The sequence below is a fragment of the Triturus cristatus genome, chromosome 4_2 (assembly GCF_964204655.1).
Source record: "Triturus cristatus chromosome 4_2, aTriCri1.1, whole genome shotgun sequence".
NCBI classification, from domain to species: Eukaryota; Metazoa; Chordata; class Amphibia; order Caudata; family Salamandridae; genus Triturus; species Triturus cristatus.
In genome coordinates this window covers 192475297-192496981 of record NC_140586.1, presented here as the reverse complement: position 1 = coordinate 192496981, position 21685 = coordinate 192475297, and the positions used below count along the sequence as shown (strand labels likewise).

Genomic DNA, 21685 nt, shown 5'->3' with positions numbered 1-21685 from the left:
CCCCCCACCCATATCGACCATAGATTTTCCAGGCCAATCACTTATATTTTCAAAAACACTAGCCATGCTCCGTATTAGAGCGGTGTCCTGACATTCACGTTTAAGCGTTGTAGCGCACGCTTGACAGCTACTTTTGTGGAAAGTAGACACGACTCAACCCAGCTGTTTGCCATCCAAACTATTCCAGCCTTCAATTTTAAACGGATACAAAATGAACACACCAGCATTGTGAAACCTTTATTTGCAATGTTGCATTTCTGACAGCCTAGTAGTGGTAACATTGCTGCAGTTTAAGGCACTTCATAGAGGGTAGTACACAAGGGAAATATCAGTGGAGCTCACGGCTGGCCAGGGGAGGGAGGGGAATGAACAGCAGAGCTTTACAGATTTTCACCCTTGTGCTTAAGTCCATGTATAGCATACACAACTTTACAATTCCAACATACAAATATATATCTAGTAGCCAGTGTGCGATGCAAGAAACCTGCCCTCCGGCAGTCATCCCAGAGAAAGGCAGTGACGTAGAAGTGCTGTTCGCAGTTTATTTTATTCGAAGAGCCGTACCTAGCTCTGTGAAATATGGCTATGTGTGTACAAGGTGCAGTAAGTATTATTCACTCTCCAGTTATAAATTTCTTCACAGGCCTAGATATTCCTAAGACAGAATACATGACAGTTGAAATAAATGACACTGATAATGTAAAAAAAAAATCTGGCTAAGTTCAATGTGATATATATATATTTATAGTTTTTATTAAATAGATTTTGGTCCCGATACAAATCTGATTGCTAGATCTGTTTGGTCTTCTCTCCCCTGCTGGCCAACTATCAACAGATCCACTACAAAAAATATCAATACTTTGGATCAAGGAAATTGTGGCCTACTCGACCCTTTCAAATCCAGAAAGACAGATGGACACTACAATGTGGCTAAACAAGACCCATCATCCCCTGATCGCAAGTTGTCAGGGCAAGAGCAGTGTCAAGTAAGCAACACAAGTTTGCACTTGCTTGTTCTGAGTAAGAGCAGAGGATTCTACATCTCCATATAAGGCAGTAATAGAAGCAGATTCATGATTGCCAAAAGCTGGTCTTGAGGTATAGCTTCCTACTCTATATATATATCTCAATAGGAAAACACTTTCCTCATCAAAACAGCTCGATTCAGTATCAGGTGGCGGTTCTAGGAAAGTGCATACGTATCTGGCGACATGGACGGGTGGAGGATTATCTCCCATTCAGAGGACCAGGGGCAAGGAAAAGCTGTGCCAAAGGGTTGAACCTACTTTGGATAAGAGAATTAAAGCACAAAGTGACAGCAGATAAGCAAATGGGTAAGAATCCCCAATTCGCATCATTTCAGACTCTGACAATGGCACAGGGTAAGGAGAAGGCATCATGGTTGCTTGAAATCCAGTAGCGGAGTCTGCTATTTGGCAAAATTAGAGAAATGGCTTTCAGTCTGCTTTTGCATCTCCAGCGTCTGCTCTGTCCAAGTCGTCGTCTGAGCCATCCTCCACACCTTTCCGGCCAGCACGTCGAGGGATGAAAGGCACATCACCACCACGCCTATAGTGAAAGATGGAAAAGAAATGTAATAAAAAGGTGCACCTTGAAGATACAAGAGCAGACAGCTTAGACATCTTACTGAGTGCTAGCCCTTTAAGTTGCAAAGAAAAAAATATACAAGTGCTGCTGTCAAAAGCAGTTGGACAGTGGCACACCGTGTATGTCCTAGCTTTAAACCTACAGCATGTAACAAAATGGTTACTTACCAGTAGGAGAGGTTTTTCTGCTTAAAGAGTTATCTGGTTTCAGATGCTGTGCATTATTGCTCCATCCAGTGGAACCATAATTCTCCTCCGCAGCTTTTTTCTTCTCTTTTGAGCTATAACTAGTACCATTTATTGGTAAATCCCTTCCTCTTGTGATGTCCGATGTATATCCTAGAAGCTCCTGTGCATGGTCGCCATCTTCAGAATCTTTTCTCCCCAAAACCACTTATTTATATAGTTTCCTGCTTTCCTGTTGAAGTCTCTTTTCCTTTATCTTAAAACGCCTCATTTTTAGGGGGCGAAGAGCTACTCCTTCAGTTAAGTAATTTGGTTTTGTAGAGTGAATATTTTCATTAATCACATGCTGTGCATTGCTTTTGTAGCAGTATCTTTCTCTTGGGAGGTTGGGTTGAAGCAATTCTGTGCTAGCTATCAGGTGCTTCAATACCTTCTGTTCCATCTACGAGTCGCTAGTCACTCAAGTGTTCACGCAATAGTTTCAATAATTGCATCGAAGCACACACTTGTGAATCAATAACTTCCTTGATAAGGTGGTGGAATATTCATTTGATAGATAAATATGGAATAAATGGAGAGATCACATTGATCTATCATAGTGTGGACAGTCGGATCTTAAAAGCAGCCTGCTTGTAAGATCCAATTGTCCACACAATATATATGGAAAAATAAATGGCGAGATCACATTGAACCAACAAACTGCTATGCCACCTTATCAAGGAAGTTATTGATTCACAAGCGTGTGCTTTGGTGCGATTACTGAAACTTGTCCCTGACTTAACACATTACGGAAGAACACATCCTGGGTGGCTCGATTCTGTCGCCAAGTGAGCACCACGATTGGACTACCTCGTTTTCCTTCGTTAGCCTTTGTATATGTTACATTAGTACACCGATTCTCATTTAACGAACTGGACACTTGATTAATGTGCAGATAATTGGCATAGCAACCACGATTGTGTATTGTCCACAATACAGTGTTGGGTATCCATGTAACTACCATACATACGTCATTAAGGGAAACGTTCTATCAATAGCGAAGTATTGGCTTTTTTCTTCTTGGAGTGGGTTCTTAGGCTCTTCTCTAGAACCATTCTTACTTTTTGGGACCTTGTCAGATTGGCTGTACTATCCACAGTACAATGGTCCCCTTGGACATGTGTAAGCCTCAGTTTGATTATACGAAGCAAGCAAATAACTCTTTTCTGAGCAGTTGTGTTTCCTGCATGTAGTAAATGACTGCCTTGAGTACATTTAAGGTGTGCAACCCTCAGGTTGATCTCAGCTTCTGGAAGAAACCTGGCAGCTGAATACCCTGATTAAAGTGGAAGTGAGAGATAACCTTAGGGAGGAACTGTGGATTAGTTCTCATAACAACTGCCCTTGTATATCTGCAAGTAGTATTACTGTGGAGAGGGCTTGCAGCTCACCGACCATGCATAGTGATGTGAAAGCTACCAAGAAAGCATCAAAGTTCTGCCTTATGCATAGGTTTAAAAGGTTCCTTTATTAGCGATTTCAGCACCATGTTAAAGTTCCATATAGGTGATGGTGCCATAAGTTTCTCCTTCCAGTAATCTCTATTATAGGGAAGAAACGTCTCCCTATACGTCTTAGCGTCTTACTATATCTGCCAAGTGAACTGGAGTGATGTGTAGGTGAGGTTGTCATCTAGAAGGTAAGAGCTGCTAATGAACGTGTTCTACTGACTTCATCCCTGTTGCACCAGTAAACATACTAGTTGCACTTTGCAGTATAGCATGTGTGTGCTTGTTCTTCTAGTTCCCTCAGGATCTCTATTATTCTCCATTGGCAACCCAGAATCCTGAAGTCTAAGTCTTCAGAAGCCTAGCGCCAGGTTGAGAGTGGCTGACTCTGGATTGTCAGTAGGTCTTGTAAAGACTAGAGACCTCCACTAGCTCCGAGAGCCACATCTGTCTCGCCCACTGGGGTGCTATTAAGATCAGTATCAGCAATAGCTTGCGCTTCTCACGAATGGTATAAATAAAAGGTATCAGCGAGATGCATATCTAAATTTCCCCAGCCTACTTTGCTTTTTCTTGTGTTGCAAATAGGTTTGTTTGGTGTGCCCCATTTGCAGAACACCCTTCCCAACACTTGCTGTTTTAGTTCCCCATTCGTGTGAGGCATTTCTTTACCTGCTTAGCCTGTCTGCCACTACTTTTTGTACCTCTGGCATATGTATTGCCATTATGCTTATGTTTTTATAGTATTTATCTCCAGGTGCCCATGGCCTGTTTGGACAGCACATATGATTGTTCCTCCCACTTTGCTGAGGTAAAACACTGTAGTTGTGTGGTCTGTCTGGACTTTAACGGTCTTACATTTATAGGGACATGAGAGCCTTTCATTGCCAAGAAGACTGTCCAACTCACTTATGTGCATTACAATCCCCATCAGGTTCCAGAGACCCCATAATGTACAAGCTTCACATGTGCAGTACACCCAGAATGTGATGCATCAGTGGTAGTCACAATTAATTTGAGGGGTCTGCCTGTGGGAAGGTTTCCTGTGTTCCATCACTGCATCTCCATTTTCAACGTAACTCCTCCCTAGATCCTCCCAACTCATGGTGGCCTGGGACCATTTGCTCCGTAACCATTCCTAGATCAGACATGTGTAATCTGGTGCGTGCAAAGCCATCATGCCCATCTGTTTCATGACTGTCAGTCTCACTTCTGGTAGAGGTGTTTGCATTCTCAATGCCTGATCTAGGTCTAATCCGAAGAACTTCTTGCGAGTCATGCATATGAGCAGGTAGGTGACCTTGAAGTGTACAGTGGCCATGTTGTACCCCCTTCAAAAGTGGTTATGACCTCTTGCTGAGTTGTCCTTTTGTACCACAGCATCTTTGTAGATCTGTTTAGCTGTCTGAGGCCTAATATAGGTAATTAAGGACTGATCTGATTTTATGATTAGGAAGTACCGAGGAAAACCCCTGGTTGAGATCTTTTGGGGACTTTTTATACGGTTTACTGATGTTTTTACTTCTTGCTAAAGGTCAGATAATCCTCCTTAATGTAACTTTGCTCTTGGTGGTATTGTTGGTGTTTTGAGCAACGCATTACCTGCGCTGTACAAGATTCAGTATGGACTTGTCTGAGGGGGTCTGGCTTCCATTCGTGTAGGAATCTCCTTATGCTCTTACTGATTTGTTGGGGCGTAGGTTGAGGAAGTCACATCGCTGCAGACCATGCCCTTTGTGGTGTCCACTTGCCCTTGCTCAGCCAAAAACAGCTGTTGTGTAGAAGGGTGCTGCCATTGTATGGCACAGTCCCTCGAGTGCTGCCTGGCTGAGTGTAGGAGACTAGGGAGCGTTTGGCTTGGAAACAAACCCACCCAACGATCTGCTCGGTGCGGTTATGCTCTTAAAAGCCCACTGAAAGTACAAGGCTCAAATTACTTTTGTAACTTAATTTTCATGTTTTAGCTCCGGCAGTCTTATTTCAAAGCTAAAGCAGTGGTCTCCTGGAAAGTCTAAGTTAAGCCAGATGTGAAGTCCTGAATCAAATATTCCTGAATCAAATATGCCTGAGCCAGAATACCTTCTGAACAATGCCCCTGTGCACAGATCTCTGCTCGCAGTGTCTGCTGTGCCCAGGGCCGATTTGAGGCATAGGTTTGAAATCAATCCCTCCAGAATGGTCTTTGCTCTCCTATAGTTTGGGGGAATTGCTGCATTCAATCCTCAAGACAATGGGATGTGTGGGCTAGAAGTGATTGACAGTACATGCCTGAATATGTAAAGGGTCCTCTGGTAGTGCTTTAAATGTTTGTCTATGGAGAAAGTTAGCAATCACATGTATAGGGTTTTAAAAAGCCTACTTACAACATTTGCCATTGTTTTAATAGGGAGAAACTGCATTACATTAGTCGTTTTATGTGCCTGTATGAGAAAGTGTTTCTACCCCTCCTCTACATGCAGGTCGACCTTCGAGTGCTGCGGCCCTGGAGAGGACCACAAAATATGTAGACCTACTCTCAGATGGGGAGGTCGTTCAGAGTAAGCTCCAAAGTCAAGTCATTCTATATATCCATGTAGGAAGGTGGCAATAGAAAGTGGACCAAAAAGAGGTACACTGTGTAAAGAGTCCAAGCAAACCCCAAGGAATTAGATTCACAAATACACCCCAAATGCTCTTTTGTGGTAGTGTGGGCGAGCCGTTTGGTATTTCAGAAGGTAGTGCTGAGCATTTATTGCACACAGGCTGTAAGACTCAAACAGCACCAATTCATAAAAAGAACACAATTTTAAATAAATGAATTAAGATACCAAGATTGGTATCTGGTACATACTTAGAGTTATGAATTTTTACAGTTGTCAAAAGTTAAGTGCAACTTTTAGGAGCGGTAATTCTATCCAATGGGGGAAAAACATGTACTGCATATGGGCACTTAACTGATGGGACTAAACTTCTGGACTTAAGGAGAGTATGGGGGCAAGGTCCAAGGATGCATCAACCGGTCACCTCAGGCAGCACTGGGCCGGCCGGTCATGTGCAGAGGTGCTTTCCAGCATTGGGTGCCCAATGTTATCCTATGGCGGAAACATGTACCGCATTCAGGCACTTCACAGCAATTTACAGGACTAATCTCCTGGACTTAAGGTGAGTATGGGGCAAGGTCTAAGAAAACACCAACAGGTCACCTCTGGGGCGTCTGGGTGGAGAGAGGTTACGGCAGCAGGTGTCCCATTCACTTTAATGGGGGGGGGGGGGGGGGGGGGGACAGTCTGGTTGTAAAGAGGCTGCAAGCTGGGACTGGGTGACCAGTCAGGCTGAACCAACAAGGTGGATCAGGTTGCACGATCTCAGGGATGTGGGGAACACATTTGGACCGATTATCCTCCGGCCAGGGTAGCCAGGTGCAGAGGTGTTCTAAAGCGTTTGGTTTTCGTCACTGGAAACACTAGCAGTAGAGGGGGCCTGCACAAAGAAGCTGTAGGCAGTGTAGGGGTCCACAGTGGACAAACCCAAGGTGGGCGTGGTCTCTGGAGAGTCAGGAGACCACGCTGGCATCTTTGGCCCACTTCAACTGGGTCTAGGAGGCACGGGTACTTTCCAGTGTCTGGTTTGCTGAAGTCCAGGGTCACCCGGATCTTTTGGAGTGCCTGCAGGGAAGCAGCTCCGCTACTTAATGGGAGTACCTGGGTCTTTGAAGTCAGGTAGTCCTCCCAGGATTTTGATGGCATAGCAGCTGTAGGACAAGACTACTCAATCTGGTAGGAACAGCAGACAGGTTGGCAGTGACGGCCCAAAGTCAGTTGCTTCTCCAGTCCTTGCTTCTCGCAGCTCTTCGTTGTCCTTGGTCGGCAGGAATCTGATTTCCTGGTGCCATGGGCCCCCTCAAATACTAGATTTAGGGGAGTGTAGCTTAGTAGCAAATAGGCTACTTACCCCTGGGCTCACTACACCCCCATGTGACCACTTCCTGTGGGATGAGTAACCCTGCCCCAAAGAACTTAATCCTGCCATCATTAAGATGGCAGACTTACATTTCATATCCACATCAGGTAGCCCATTGTAGGGGTGGAACTAGCCGGAGGGTGGAAAAGCCTCTGACTACTAATTTTCCTGCCTGTCGTGGCGCCAAATGGCACTGGCACCCCTTCACCTCAGAGAGAAGCCAGATTCATATACCAAAGGCGTTGGACTATTTGAAGGTCCCTGCCTGGTAATGGTAATTTACTAGCCTTCCTGGAAGAGGTGTAAAACCTCACTCCAGAGCAGGCATTGTTCCTGACCTCCTGAGAGCGTGGACTCACCACTGGGGGTCAGAAACTAGTCTGTGGTGGTAGGGTGAACTGGGCCAGTCAGCCAGCACACTAGAGGACTGTAGGTTTCAGGTGTACCTCTAAGGTACCCTTTGGGTAAAAAAAAAATAATAATCCATCACTAGAATCAGTGTGGACTGAATAGAAGATTTGATACCAAACATGTTTCAGTGAAGCCATTATGTAGCTGGGGAACTCGTTTTGACTAGGGCCCAGTATATACCCAAGATGGCTTCCCTGCTCACTTCTATTGCCTAGTAATAAAACTAGGATCAAGACTGAATTGCCAATGGCTGGGTTTAAACCGGAATGGCTTCAAATAAACAATGGATTTAGGCCCAGATCTCTGTACTGAGGTGAATGTATGACATTGTTCAGAATTCTGTCGATCAATTGCTCTTTTTGCATTTGTCCCCCGAGTGGGACGGGTATGCCCAGATGTGGGTCCTCGTGCTCTCCATGCCACTGGAGTCAAGCTATCAAGGCTGATGGGGTTGAACCCTGAAACCGGTCCTAGGATGCTCGTTTCCAGGCCAGGGAGGACCTGGTCTGGCAGTTCGGGCTGGACTGTTCCCATTGGCTTTGAGGAGCCAATAGTGACAAAGGCATCTAACGCTGAATAGTACTAAATCGAGTGGACAGTGCAGACTGTCAAATCTGTTTGGGAGGGACTGGTCAGTCAGGGTATGGGAAGCTTTGGGCAGTTTCACAGCACAGGGCTAAGGGTCTTTTTCAAGGTCAATCCCTGAAAGGAAGATCCGTAGTATGCAGTTGGTGTGACTCCTATCGAGGCTAGGGATGCTGTGATCACTCCTCTGTGTTGGTCTTTAATGTTGTGAGAAGTTGGCCTGGCATATGCTGTCTCCTAGTTATAGGGACACCTTGCACCAGTCCAATTCGACTCTTATTGATGATAGGTTTAAGACAACCTTTAGAGAAAGCTATCCTAGTGGTAGCTGTGGAGAGCAGCCTTCAGCTAAGTCTTGGAGTGTTAAGCTTATTGTTTTACCATAATAACCTCTTGAATAACCAAATGAAAGAGTAGCCCACACAGGTATATATATTTAAAATACATGTTTTTATTCTAGACAGAATCCCACAGCCTCTTTGTGAAGCTGTGGCAAAGTTACAATATCCAACAAGCATTGATAGACACAATAAATAGCACTATTAACATTGAGCCCCGGGGGGGACCAAACCATATACTAAACAAGCATTTGCAATGCAATAGGTCTCGCAATTACGCAAGTTTGAGCTATTGGCACTGTAAATGACAATGCCTCTTATTTATCTTTTTGTTTGTAAAACATAAATAAAACGCATTGTCAATTACAATGCCAATAGCTCAAACTCCCGTAAATGCGAGACCTATTGCATTGCAAATGCTTGTTACTTCCCTTTTACCAAGGGGGCGGAGGTGTCATTCCCAGTCTCTTGCTGGGCCGGCCCATTAATGTACACAGATTGAACAGGGGGCCTGAGCAGAAGTAGCCTCACTCGTATTCAGGCGTGGTTCACCATTGTGAAGTAATTCGTGCACTAAAAGTCCTGGCAACATTGGCATTTTTTATCTCAGTGAATTTAAGAAAACATGCCTCTTTTAGAGAACCCCTTCCCTTCATGTTCTCAATACTTAAAACACTGAAGCAGTGTTTTTTCGAAAAGGCGCAATCCGCAAATGTGGGCCACATTTTCTAGGGTGCCAGGTCCTATTTTTGATTCCAATCCAACCCTGTGCAAACCTATGGCATGTCTGTCAGTGTGAGGCTCGAGCCTGGTCCCCAAGTAAGAAGGAAGAGTTATCCTCTTCATCAGCAGATGCGGCCAGAGCTGCTAAGGGAGGCTGGGAGATGGACCCAGTCCTGCTATGGGAGGCTGGGAGCTCTATAACTTGGCAGCTCCGGCTCTGGGGGCGGCGGGAGAGCTGAGCTGTGAGTGCAGCAGGGAGGGGGAGGAAGGGGCGGGAGCGCGGTTGGAGCAGGGCTGGCTCAGGCTGCAGGCGCTGGTGTTGTCGTGCTGCCGGCGGTGTCTGCGGCTAAAAGGACCGCTTCCTGGGGCTTCTGTAGGCGTCGGGTGCTGTGAGGGGCTTTCGCGGCGCCTTCAGGCAGCACCACCAGGCCAGAATTCAGAGCAGGCAAAGCCTTGACAATCGCTTCCCGACTGACGCCACGGGATCTCCCTGGCTGGGGACTGAGGACCCGCCGTGCGAGACATGCCGGGTGTACCCGTGGGGGGAGGACACGAGAGCACCGGAGGCAGCCGACAGCTGGGAGGAGTCGCGGCCGGTAGGTGCGTGGCTGCTGCGCTCGGCGCTCCTCTACTGGGGCCCAGGGGGCTGCATTGTTAATGTTTATATACTCGCGACGCCGCTTTCCTTGGCTGTGAGTACGGGTCAGCTGTGTGTGTGTGGGGGGGGGGGGGGGGCGTGAGTCAGTGATGGTTTATTATTTCATAGAACAACAACAGCAGCGTTGTACGCCCCTGAAGATGGAGGAAACAGATGGTGCATCTCCTGCACGCATGAGCTCATACACACAGAGAAGTCCACGGAAATGCACTCTGACAATCCAAAGTCCAGGGGCCCATAAGACACACGAGCACAAGCCGATAACAAGTTTAAAGTAAACAAGCGCGCACTGAAGCTGACGGAGTGGGAGGGGGAGTGGGGGCGGGCACGCAGGCTGCCAAATGGTGCGATGAATCACGGCTAAAGTGAAAGCAAACAAGTGGTTGCAGGACTCCAAATGGTGCGCGCGCCCGGACGGGTCACATGCACTGTAGTTGGAGGCCTGCAAAGCCACTGTTTGCACTTCCAAAACGCGCTTACTATAAGTCTCGCCAGAGCCAGCGCTAAAGCGCTGGTCAGGCGAGACCTAAAAAGTGGTATAAGAACCACGACAATTCTACAGGCAATGCCTAGGGCATTCAGGATCGCTGGCCCCTTAAGAATCCACCCCAGGTTATGAGGAAGGGGACCCACGGGAGGCGCGTGCAGTGCAAGTAGCTGCTATCGGGATCTCTATTACAGCCTATGGAGAATGTCGCGGTTGGAAATAACAGTTTAAAAATACTTCTAGCAGGAGTACAAAGTTAAAACTTCAGACTTAAGCTTTTGAAGAGCCCACTACCACGAGAGTACCGAGGTACCACTGTTACCTGCTCCAGGGAAGCCGGGTGCATAGGTCGTTTCTGCTGTCGGGTCGCGGGCTGATTTTCAATGGGAAAAAAGCGTCGATGCCATGAAGATCAAAGATGTGAAGATTGTAGAGAAGAACCTGAAAGCAGAGGGGACAGAGTCTGGGTCACGGCAAAGTGACCAGGAGGCTCAAAGCAAAGAGCCCTTCGATGTCGGGTGCTTCAGGTGGAAAGTGGTGTAGCTTGGATCTGCAGCCACGGGCTTCGGGAGGCTTCAAGGAAGGCCAGCTTCAGGAGGGCGACTGTCCCACGTCGGATGAGGGTCGCTGCGGTGTTAGTGTCCGGATTGAATTCACTGAGCCTTGGCAACCGCAACCCACGAAGAATAAACAAATCTGCTACAGCGCAGACCCACGAGGTCTGGGAGAGGTCTCCTTCGAGGAGACTGTAGAGCAGGCCTTGAGCAACCAGGGGAACTCTTGATTGTAAAGATAGACCTCCGCTAGGGCCCACAAGTCGAGAGACAAAGGACCGCGGGAGGCGGCAATTTGGAATACGTAAAAGGGCACCCACGGGCCACCGGAGGGGGCTAGGGCGCTGGTCTTTGGCACAATTGCTGTAGAGTGGTTGGCTCGTAAACGGGCCAAAGCACAACTTCCCCACTGGTCAGGGTCGTGTGCTACGCAAGAGGTGGCCGGTGTCCTGGGGTATTGGGGATCTCGGCACCCACGCGGTCCACGGTGCCCAAACTCGTTGAGCACACTCACTGGCCTCTGGGATGCGCTGGAAACCCACCTCAAGGTTTCTGGAAGTCGAAGTTCGTGAGAGCATCAAAGTTCCAACCGGGTCACTAGCCGTGTTTCAGGTGCCTGCCAAGCAGGGGGGATAACTCCTTTATACCAAGGGAGATTTCTTCCATCAGCTGGGCAGCAGCAAGTCGAAGGTCAAGACTGTAAAGTTAAAGATTAATCTGAGGCTCTGGGGCCACGTTATTCACCTTTATCCCCAAGATTAGGGGAGTGTCCAGAGTAGCGTCCACCAATGGTAGGTGAGGCGGGAAAGGGTGGCTACACCCTCTCCCCTTTGTGTGTTTCCCGCCTGGGTGAGGGGCAGAATGCCCCTGAACCGGTTCCAAGCGGTGTAGGCAGAATGAGGCTTCTGCAGCTGCCTACGTGCAACTCTGAAAGGACTTTTGGTGCATCCACCCTGTTCCAATCCACATTATCCTGTCTGGGGAGATGCTAGCACCTCCCTGCCACAGGAGCCCTATTGTCCAGCTGGCGAGGCTGGGGTTTTCCCCAGCAACAGCCAGCCAGGGTCGTGTAGGTGGCGGGTAGTAGCCATTTTGTACTGCTTGTGCACTTTTAAATTGGGGTCTAAATTCTGCCACTTTTCCCATATCGCTCCTCTAGCAGGGGGAATCGTACCCTCATGCCCAGGGCTGGACTGGGGGTATGATTCCTACACGTTTGACACCAAACACAATATGGTTCTGTGTAGTCACTCAAGTTATCACGCTATCGCGATAGACTCATAATGCGGTTAAGAGTATATGGTATGGCTACACTACAAACAACCCAGCAATGATTTTACGAAGGTTGCAGAGAGGCCCTACTCATGTAGGGGTCCCCCCTCACACATACCTCAGCACCCTGCCTTGTAGGGTTACCAAGGCCTGCTATATGGGTGACCTATGAGAGTATATGTGTTGTAATGGGGTAGGATATAGGGTACCTATATCCCTGTAAGGGGTGCTAGCACCACCTTACCCAGACTACAGTAGTGGTCTGGTGGTGTCAGTTTGTATGGCTGTCCCAGGGTGGCACAAGTGCTGCAGCCCTGGTAGGCCTGCTGAGGGACCCATGCCCTGGGTACCATCTACAAGGGACTGTCAGGGCATCCTCAGCATCCAATTGGGTTGTACCTAAGGTACTTCACATTAGTTTTAGGGAGAAAGCAGATAGGCTGGGGTCCTGGATAGCAGGATCCCAGCCAGACTAGTCAAAAATCACTCAAATACCAGGCAAAAAGTTGGGGGCAACCATTAGTCAGATTCCACCTTCCTACAAATGTGAAACCCACAAGGTAGTCTGTTTTGCATGTAGGTTTCAATTGGACTTTAACCTTCAAAAGTACTAGGGTTTCCAAGTCATCCTGTGCTCTGGGCACCCCCCAATGTTTTGCTGTCTGGTGCAAACTGACCCTGGGCTCTGCCTAACCAGGCCCGGTGCAATGCTGAAGAGACATTGCATACAGTGCAAACACCTACATACACTAGGATACACTATCGGTCAGGGACCCCATATGATAAGCATTACTCCCCTATACTGCCCTAGTACACAATAGGGCGGGGGGTAAAACTACCTTTGAGACCCTAGCATATAATAGGCCATGGCAGTTTAAAGACCAGCAGCTTTTTTGCACTTGAATGTGAGCACTGCTGAAGCCTGAGGTCAGTTTAAAAGCAGCCCTGTGTTGCAGGAATGTTTTTACAACGCAAACTGTGTCCACAAACTAGACTTAATTTATAAGTGTCCCAAACACTAAACTACAAGTTTGGGCATATTTGGTACCCCTAGGGTCTGCCCATAGTGTCCCAGCGGTGGGGGTCAGGTATTTATAAGGAGCGTCTTATAAAAAATGTTATGCCCTGATTGAGTGAAATTGCTCATTTCACTCCCCGCATGGCAGTGAAGTGCTTCTCAAAATCCACTTTTGTGGTAGGAACACTGGAGTGAGGATCTGCAATAGGTTTTCATATTCAGAACCCCTAAAGTTTCACCTAGATGTTCCAGGGGTGGGGGTCCTGTAGATATAGGAAGGGCAATTATAAAATGTTTAAGCCCAGGTGGAGAAATTGCCCAGTTCATATTCCCCCATTGCAGATCCCCAGACACATAGGTTAACATAGCAAGATGTTCTGGATTAAGAAATAAAGGGAGGTCATAAAAATATAATTCAAGGACTCCGTAGAACGGTATTGATAAATCCAACATGGCATTGTTGAATTGATCCCAACATGTATTGACAAGCTATAAAAATGTATTCTGAAGCCAAAATCCAGCCTTCTAGTGCTCTGTCCTGATTGGCCAAAGATAACAGGATTAGCTAGGCTGCTTTGAAGAGGTGATAAATGGCCCCAGGGGTTTGGGAGCTCTTCTGGGAGGAGGTGGTGCTGGGCATAGGAATGCCAGAGCCAGGGGGAGGGGTTGTTAATGTTCTTCAATAGAAGGAGGCCATTTTCATTTACACCCCTACTCTTTGAACCCAGCCAGATGGAATGATTAAGGAAATCATGAGCAGATGCAAGGGGGAGAGACTATGGTGATTAACCATCCTGGAGATAAATGTAGCCAGCTCTTCTCCCTTTGCTGAAAATTCTGACATATTAAACCAGGAGAAATAGTGCTTTCTGGGAGACCATTGTGCCACACTTTGGCAGAAGTGGTCATGCTCTGGAGTGTTGCCCTGCACCTCCTTAGACAAGTGTCCTCCTGCTTAACCCCAGAGAACATTGAAGTATCTGAGAGGAGCACTGCCGCTCAGATCTGCTACTTGAAACTTAAGGAAGAAGGGTCCATGCTGGAGGCTTGATTTGCACAACCCGGGCCCTACACTGGCTGCGCCTGCTGAATTATCTGGAACTACAGCACTTTGGATGTACCTTGCTTCAAGAGGAATAAAGAGTGGACGCCAAGATGGAAACTTGATTTGCACCATCAGGCCCTGCATTCTGACCAACTGCGCCTGCTGCATTATCAGGAACTACAGCCCTCTGGATGTACCTGGTTTCAAGAGGAATAAAGAGTGGGATCCCTGCAAGATACAGGTTAACAGAGTTCACCTGCATCAACTCCATCAAACGTCCCCTGCCTGGAGTGTATCCAGTGGACTTAAGGGTGTTCAGATGCATTTTGGGAATTGTGGTCCTAACGTTTCAAGGACCATCTTGGAGATTCCAGACCCTTGGATTGGGTTTTGGACACTTTGGACCCGCAAGAGTAACTTCAGGAAAAAGTTCCTCACTAAACGGGACTGCTGGAGGAGGCTGCATTACATCTGGTGAGAAATCCTCCAGAAACGTTTAAGTGCGAAGGTAAAATCTTGACCAGGGATCCATAGCGGTCGACCGCAAACTTTACCACGGTCAGAGGCAACCAAACGTCCAAAAGTGGCACTATTTGTTTCTAAGCACTAGAAAGTGTTTGGTTGCCTACAGTGGATTTTTTTCGTTTTGGTGTCATTTTAAAGATGAAAATATTTCCCGTTTGTATAAATTCGTGTTGAATTGTTGTTGTGTGTTGGGACTTAGTTACTGAATTGGTGTTTTTAAATGCTTTACATAAGTTTCTGAAGTTATGGCTGCCTGCTCACAGCCAAGCGACCAAGGGTTGAGCATAGTAAATTTGTAAGACCTATGCTGAGCCCTATATTGTGTTACTGGATCGAGATTTGTGTTTTTATATTGGATGAATTATGAGTCTTTTATCCTACTGAACATTTTTAGTGAACTTTTTTCATGTATTTTAATTGTTTTATTCTGATGTACTGTATTTAAGATGTGAATGAATATATATATATATATATATATATATATATATATATATATATATATATATACACACACACACACATACACATACATTTCTCCACATGAAGGTGCTCACACACTAGTGCCACACTGTGAATTTGTCCATTTTATTGCAGGACAAAGCAAACCACTTCATGGATACAGCTAATATAATCGCCAATTGCGCCGTACACGTCTCGGGCTTTCACCAGCCCTTGGTCTCTGGCTTGGCTTACAGGAGAGAGGCAGCAGAAGTGACCTCGCACTTGGACTTAAGTCCTGCCCCAGTGGGCGTATTCGCCGTGTGCATTATGGTATATGGTTCTTAAATCCGCATTAGGTGCCGCAATCTTTTCTCCTTAATTGTCACAATAAGTTACCACAGTGGGTTGCTGCAAACTCACTAAGTTGCTGTCCTGTATCTTTTGTGTCCTTACAAATCGGCACGCTGTTCCAACCATGTAGGACAGTGGCTCTGTATATATGGTTCCCAAATAGGTACAGTGGGCACAGAGTCCAGTCTCCAGAGGTTTGGCAGAGGCCAAGTTAGATACAACCTTACTCTCTAAAGTGGTAGCTTGGTCGAGCAGTAAGGCAGTATCAGAGGACAGTGTAAAGCATTTGTTGTACACTCAGTCAGCAAATGGTCTCCCACACAATAACTGATCTCTAGGCCAATGGTTTTGTATACAAATATATGGTTGTTTTATTTTAGAACCAACAATAGATTTCAAAATGTACTTCTCTGAATGATAGGCTTTAGTTAAATACTTTCAATATGCAGTAAGCTTTTGAATGCAATAGACAGTTGTTGCAATAGGCAACACAATTTCAAACACAATAATACATTAAGCTCAATGGGAATTTCTAATTAAATGCAATTAGTTAATTTGAGGATTACTTTTCTAACCACAGGACTGGATTCAGTCCCGGGACATTTCCAGTAAAAGTGTTTGTTACAGTAATGATTAAGCAATATTTTGGTATTTTAAAAGTTGACAAACTTTCTCACAGAATTACCAAGGTTATCCTATGGGAGGAATTTCACTTAGCAGGTAAATGGGGTTATTGTTACTTTTGTCAAACTGTGTTGGATCCTGGATCCAGCACTGGGGCACCACCTGTAAACATTTGAAAGAACGTGGATTGGTTATACAGGCGATTTTTAACGAATATTTGTAAGTTTGTAAAAATCAGGCAATGTTATCTTATGGAAGGAAATTCAAGTTGCAGGTAAAGTAGGTTCTTGTTACTTTTGTAATCCAGTGCTGACTCCTAGGTTCAGCCCTGGGATATCCATCTAAAACAGGTAAGTAATTACGTTTTCACAGTTGGTGCGATTTTTAAAGAATTTGTAGTTTGCAAAAATCGACACTTAAAAGAAATTTCACAGAAAAACAGTCAATGGTTTCCTATGGAAGAAAATTGGGTTAGCGGTAAGTATGGTTGTAATTACTTTTCAGGATCAGTGCTGGGCACCAAGATCCAGCACTGGGCTCTCTCCTGATAGTGAGTATTTGTTACTCGGTTGAGTTTAGGTGAATATTTTAAAGTTTAGAAACTCCATACTTAGAAGAATTTCCAAGTGAAACCAGTCAATGTTACCCAAAAGCCGATAACTTTTCTTCCATTGGGTAAGTACTCGACTGGCAGAGTTAAGGTTCTGGGCATAGACTCAGGGGTCTCCCAGGGTCAGGACAGTTGTTACACCCTCAGCAGCACAGGGGCAGCCGGGTGCAGAGTGAGTAAGGCCCAATGTTATCCTACGAGAGGCAGGGGGCCCTTGATTGGTGGTTGGTGGCTGCTGGCTAGCAGGCCACGTGGCTGTGGAGTTGGGCTCCTGGTCACTTGCTCAGGGCAAAATGGGAAAGTAGAGGAGATTGCACTGCCAGGGGCACTCGTGCAGCTGGGTGCAGGGTGCTTTTGAGCCTTTGGGCGCTCAATGGATTGCAACGGAGAAGCTCAAAAACAAACAAAGGCTGCAAGCTCGGGGACGAAGATTCTTCAGGTGTGACCACCACTTCGAGAGGTAAGTTGGGTAGTTGGAGGATAGGTAGGCACCCAGGAGTTGGGCACAGGGGGCCGCAGGGTGCCGGGCGCAGGTGTGCCTTTTGGTGTTGGAAAATCTTACCCTCGGCTAGTCGAGGTTGGAGGGGTCCCTGGTTCTGAGGCTGCAGGTGTAGTCAGGAGTGTCGCGGTGGGTCCTTGGGTGCTGGATTCGGGGTCACAGTTGCGGGGGGAAGTCCCTCGGGGTCTTTGTTCACTCCAGCACAGGCCAGGCTTGGCGGATGCAGTGTGCAGGGTTCGCGGTTCCTGGCTGATGCCAGGGGTCGGTTACTTGCTTTGACCAGTACCACTGCTTGTGGGAGTCCCAGTTGCTTAGAGTCACAAGGTAGCCAGGTCCTCCAGGGTTTGTGAGGTTGCTGGCCACTGGAGATGCCGGATTTTAGCAGGAGCAGGTTCGAGGGTCGACAGGCTGGTAGGGCTGGGGCCAAAGCAGTTGGTGTCTTCCTCTTGTGGGCAGGTCTTCTTGATCTTCTTTGCGGTTTCGGAATCTGATGAAAGGAAGTTTCAGGGTGCCCCTAAATACTAAATTTAGGGGCGTTACAGGTAGGTAAAGAGCAGGGACCACTAGGTCCCTGCCCTGGGGTGGGTACACCCCCTATCCTTCCACTCTCCTGTGGGATGGGGGCAGTGGCCTAGTCCCGATTGGGCAGGGCTCCCCATTTTCAAGATGGCGAAAGCCCGGAGATGTGCTTCACCTCGCCTCCCCCCCACCTGAGGGGTGGGGTTGGCTGAGGCTAGCAAACCCCCCCTGTCCTTCCTTGGGGTTTCCGGCCAGTCTTCCCGCCAGAGTGAAGGTTTGGAACCGGTAGGGGCCAGTTACTGAGTACAGCAAGTGGCCTGGAGAACCTCACAAAGGCAGCATGCCTTGGAAGCTTCCCCTACCCATCCTGGGGGAGGAGACCTTGCACCTCGCCCAGGATGTGCATTGTTACAGGCCCAGGAGAGAGGATGGTTCTATACCCAGGGGTCCAGCAACATCTGTGTGGCAGCCTAGGCAGCCCCTCGGACAAGATGTGGATTGTAGGTTAGGTTCAGGGCGCATCTCCAAGATGCCCTCTGTCGTGCATTGTACATTAAATCCTGCACTGGCATCAGTGCGGGTTTAATGGGCTGAGGAGTTTGATACCAAACTTCAGTCTTCAATGGAGCCATCATGGTGCTGTGGAGTTCCGGGTTACAATCTCGCAAGCACCATATACTCTTAAATGGCAGCACTGCACTTAGTGCCCAGGAATGGACCTGGGTACTGTAGGGGCACAGGGCTCATGCACCTGTACCCACACCACTGGCATAGGGCACCCAGCTAGAGGGGTGGCTGATGTATGCCAGGTGTGTGTTGTGGGCATGGCACACAGGGAGGTGTGCCATGTTGACTCTTGTTCTGTACCCAGACACTCAGCCTGCAAGGGCAGTGTGTGTGTCAGGGTACAGGGCCTCTAAGGGTGGCACAATAAGTGCTGCAGCCCTAAGTGGCCTTCCCTGGTCAAAAGGCCCTGGGTATCTAGTGTACCATTTACCAGGGGAGGACATGTGGCCAGGGTTTGTCAATTTGGGTTTAGGTTTCAGCACAGTTTTTAGGGAAGGAACATAGGCCCTGGGTACCAGATTGGCAGGAGCCCAGGGCACACTCAGTAGAATAACATTCAGCAATTCAGCAAAAAGTGGGGGCATACCATGCAAGAAAGATGGCACTTTCACACACCGCACCTTTACTTTCACAGGTGCTGGATCCATTCAGTCAATGGCGGGGCACCCTCACGACCAGAGCAGGCTGCTATACTCTGCTGCCTCTCTCCTGTAAGCAAAGCCAGAGACCAAGGGCTGGTGAAAGCCCGAAACGCATATGGCAATATTTTAGCTGTAACCACAAAGCTGTTTGTCTTGTAGTACTGCAATAAAATGGACACATTCACACTGTGGCACTCAAGTGTGTGAGCACCTTCATTTGGAATATCGAATAGTTTACCTGTCGGTGTAGTTTTGCAGCTTGAAGATCTTTCTGGATTCACTATGCTGTGCATTATTCCGCGATCTTGTGATTGGGTCCGGATTCGTAGTCTCTTTTTTGTAGCCCAGGTGGGCGGCGACGACCCACCATTTGGTGCACCTCCCGTGACGTCGCCGTGCTTCCTGCGGAAGTCCCACCTTTGGGGCGCCATCTTCGGGTTTTTTTTTCCCCTTCCTTTTTTTTTTTTTTAAACCCTAGGCGATTGATTAATCCTTCTTGTCCATTTTTCGTGTACGTTTTCATTTCTTTTGATCTTTTCCATTTTACCCCCTCTTCCTCCAGCCTCATCTTCCTGGCGGAGGTGGGTGGGTTCGCTAGTGAATCCAGAAAGATCTTCAAGCTGCAAAACTACACCGACAGGTAAGAAACTTTTCGTTTTGCAGCGTGAATCTTTCTGGATTCACTATGCTGTGCATAGACTTTGTAGCGGTTTTCCTATTTTTGTGGTGGCTGGGTGGAAGATGATCGCTGGTCGTTGAAAATGTGTTGTAGCACCTTCTGTCCGACCTGTGCTTCCTTCTTCATTTGAATGTCTACGCAGTAGTGCTTTGTGAACGTGTGCACAGATGCCCAAGTTGCTGCGAGACAAATGTCTTGGATGGGCGTGTTTGCCAGGAAGGCAACTGTGGCCCCCTTCTTCCTTGTGGAGTGAGCTTGGGGCCCCTCCGTTAGCTCCTGTCCAGCCTGTTTGTGACAGAACTGAATAGTGAGGGCAATCCACCTAGCGATGGTGCCCTTGGTCACTGGTCTACCCATGAAGCTAGTAGCAAAGGACACAAACAGCTGCTTCGACTTCCTGAGTTCCTTGGTTCTTTCAATGTAGTGCATCACCGCTCTTCTGGCATAGAGGGTGTGCAGGGCCTTTTCTGCGTTTGTAGTCGGGTTTTGGAAGAAACTCGGTATCTGGATACTCTGATTCATGTGGAACGCCGACACTACCTTGGGCATGAAGTGTGGGTCCGTCCTCAGGACTACCCTGTCTTTGTGAATTTGAATGTAGGGCTCCTGTAGCGTTAGTGCTTGAAGCTCGCTCACCCTGCGTAGTGAGGTTATGGCCACTAGAAAGGCAGTTTTCATCGTCAACATTTGTAGAGTGGCCTTGTGAATGGGTTCAAACGGCGCCTTCATGAGCTCCGTCAGAACCACGTTTAAATTCCATGCCGGTGGCGGCAACCTTTTCGGGGGTGCCATTCTTTTGGCTCCCTCCATGAATCTCTTCACCACCTGCGAGGTGAAGAAACTTCCACCCTTCTCACCTCTGGTGTAGGCAACGATCGCTGCTAGGTGTACCCTTAGGGAGCACGAGCAGAGGTTACTCTTTAGAAGGTGTGTGAGGTACCTCAGCACAGTTGAGTCTCTTGTCATTCTGTTTTGCAGGCCCTTTTTCCTGCACCACACCGTGAATCTCTTCCACTTTGCGCTGTAGCACTTTCGTGTAGTTGGTTTCCTTGCCTCCCGTAGCACTCGCATAGTGCTCTGAGGTAACCTTAGGTGTGCGAACTCTAGGTCTTCAGGAGCCATGCTGCTAGGTTGAGTGTCTCTGGCTCTGGGTGCAGGACCTCCCCGTTTTGCATTGAGAGCAGGTCTTTTCTCCTCTCGAACCTGTACGGATTGCCTTGCGCCATTTCTTGAATCTGTGAGAACCATGTCTGCCTCGCCCACTGTGGAGCCACCAGGATCAGAGTCATGTTGCTGGTTCTGCACTTGTCGAGCACTCTGTGCAACAGGGGTATCGGTGGAAAGGCGTAGGCAAATGTCCTCCACCAGCTTATCCATAGGGCATTTCCCTTGGATTGCTGATCTGGTTGCCTGGACGCGAAGCTTTGGCATTTTGCATTGTGGCGTGTTGCAAATAGGTCTATTGTGGGAGTCCCCCATCTGTGGAAGATTTTCTCCGTTTCCTGGCCATTGAGCTCCCACTCGTGCGATGCTGAGGTCTGTCTGCTCAGCCAGTCTGCCTCCACATTGTCCTTCCCTGGTAGGTGAATTGCCAGTAGATCTATCTTGAGAGGTATGGCCCATCTCCAAATCTCCTGAGCTAGGGATGAGAGGGGAAACGGCTGTGTCCCCCCTTGTTTGTTGATGTAGAACATCGCCGTGGTGTTGTCTGTCTGTACCAACACCCTCTGGCCGAACAGGTGTCTCTGGAATGCCTTCAGGGCTAACAGTATCGTTTTCAACTCGAGGTAGTTGATGTGGCGGACCGCGTCTGCTGGAGCCCATAGACCCCTCACTCTGAGGTTGTCCATGTGCGCTCCCCATCCCTTCTGCGATGCGTCCGTGGTAATGGTCATTGTTGGGCTTGGTGGTGTCAGGCT

The 21685-nt window shown here is 47.7% G+C and overlaps 1 protein-coding gene across 1 annotated transcript in view; it reads right to left on the bottom strand.

Annotated features, from left to right (window-relative positions):
* Nucleotides 1-224: 224 nt before the first annotated feature.
* Nucleotides 225-21685, bottom strand: part of MYH9 (myosin heavy chain 9) — a 318178-nt gene continuing 296717 nt past the window's right edge. Inside the window, exon 41 of the mRNA XM_085601113.1 lies at nucleotides 225-1569. Coding sequence (XP_085457239.1) covers nucleotides 1458-1569 — 112 coding nt within the window. The 3' untranslated portion in view covers nucleotides 225-1457. The remainder of the gene's footprint in view (nucleotides 1570-21685) is intronic.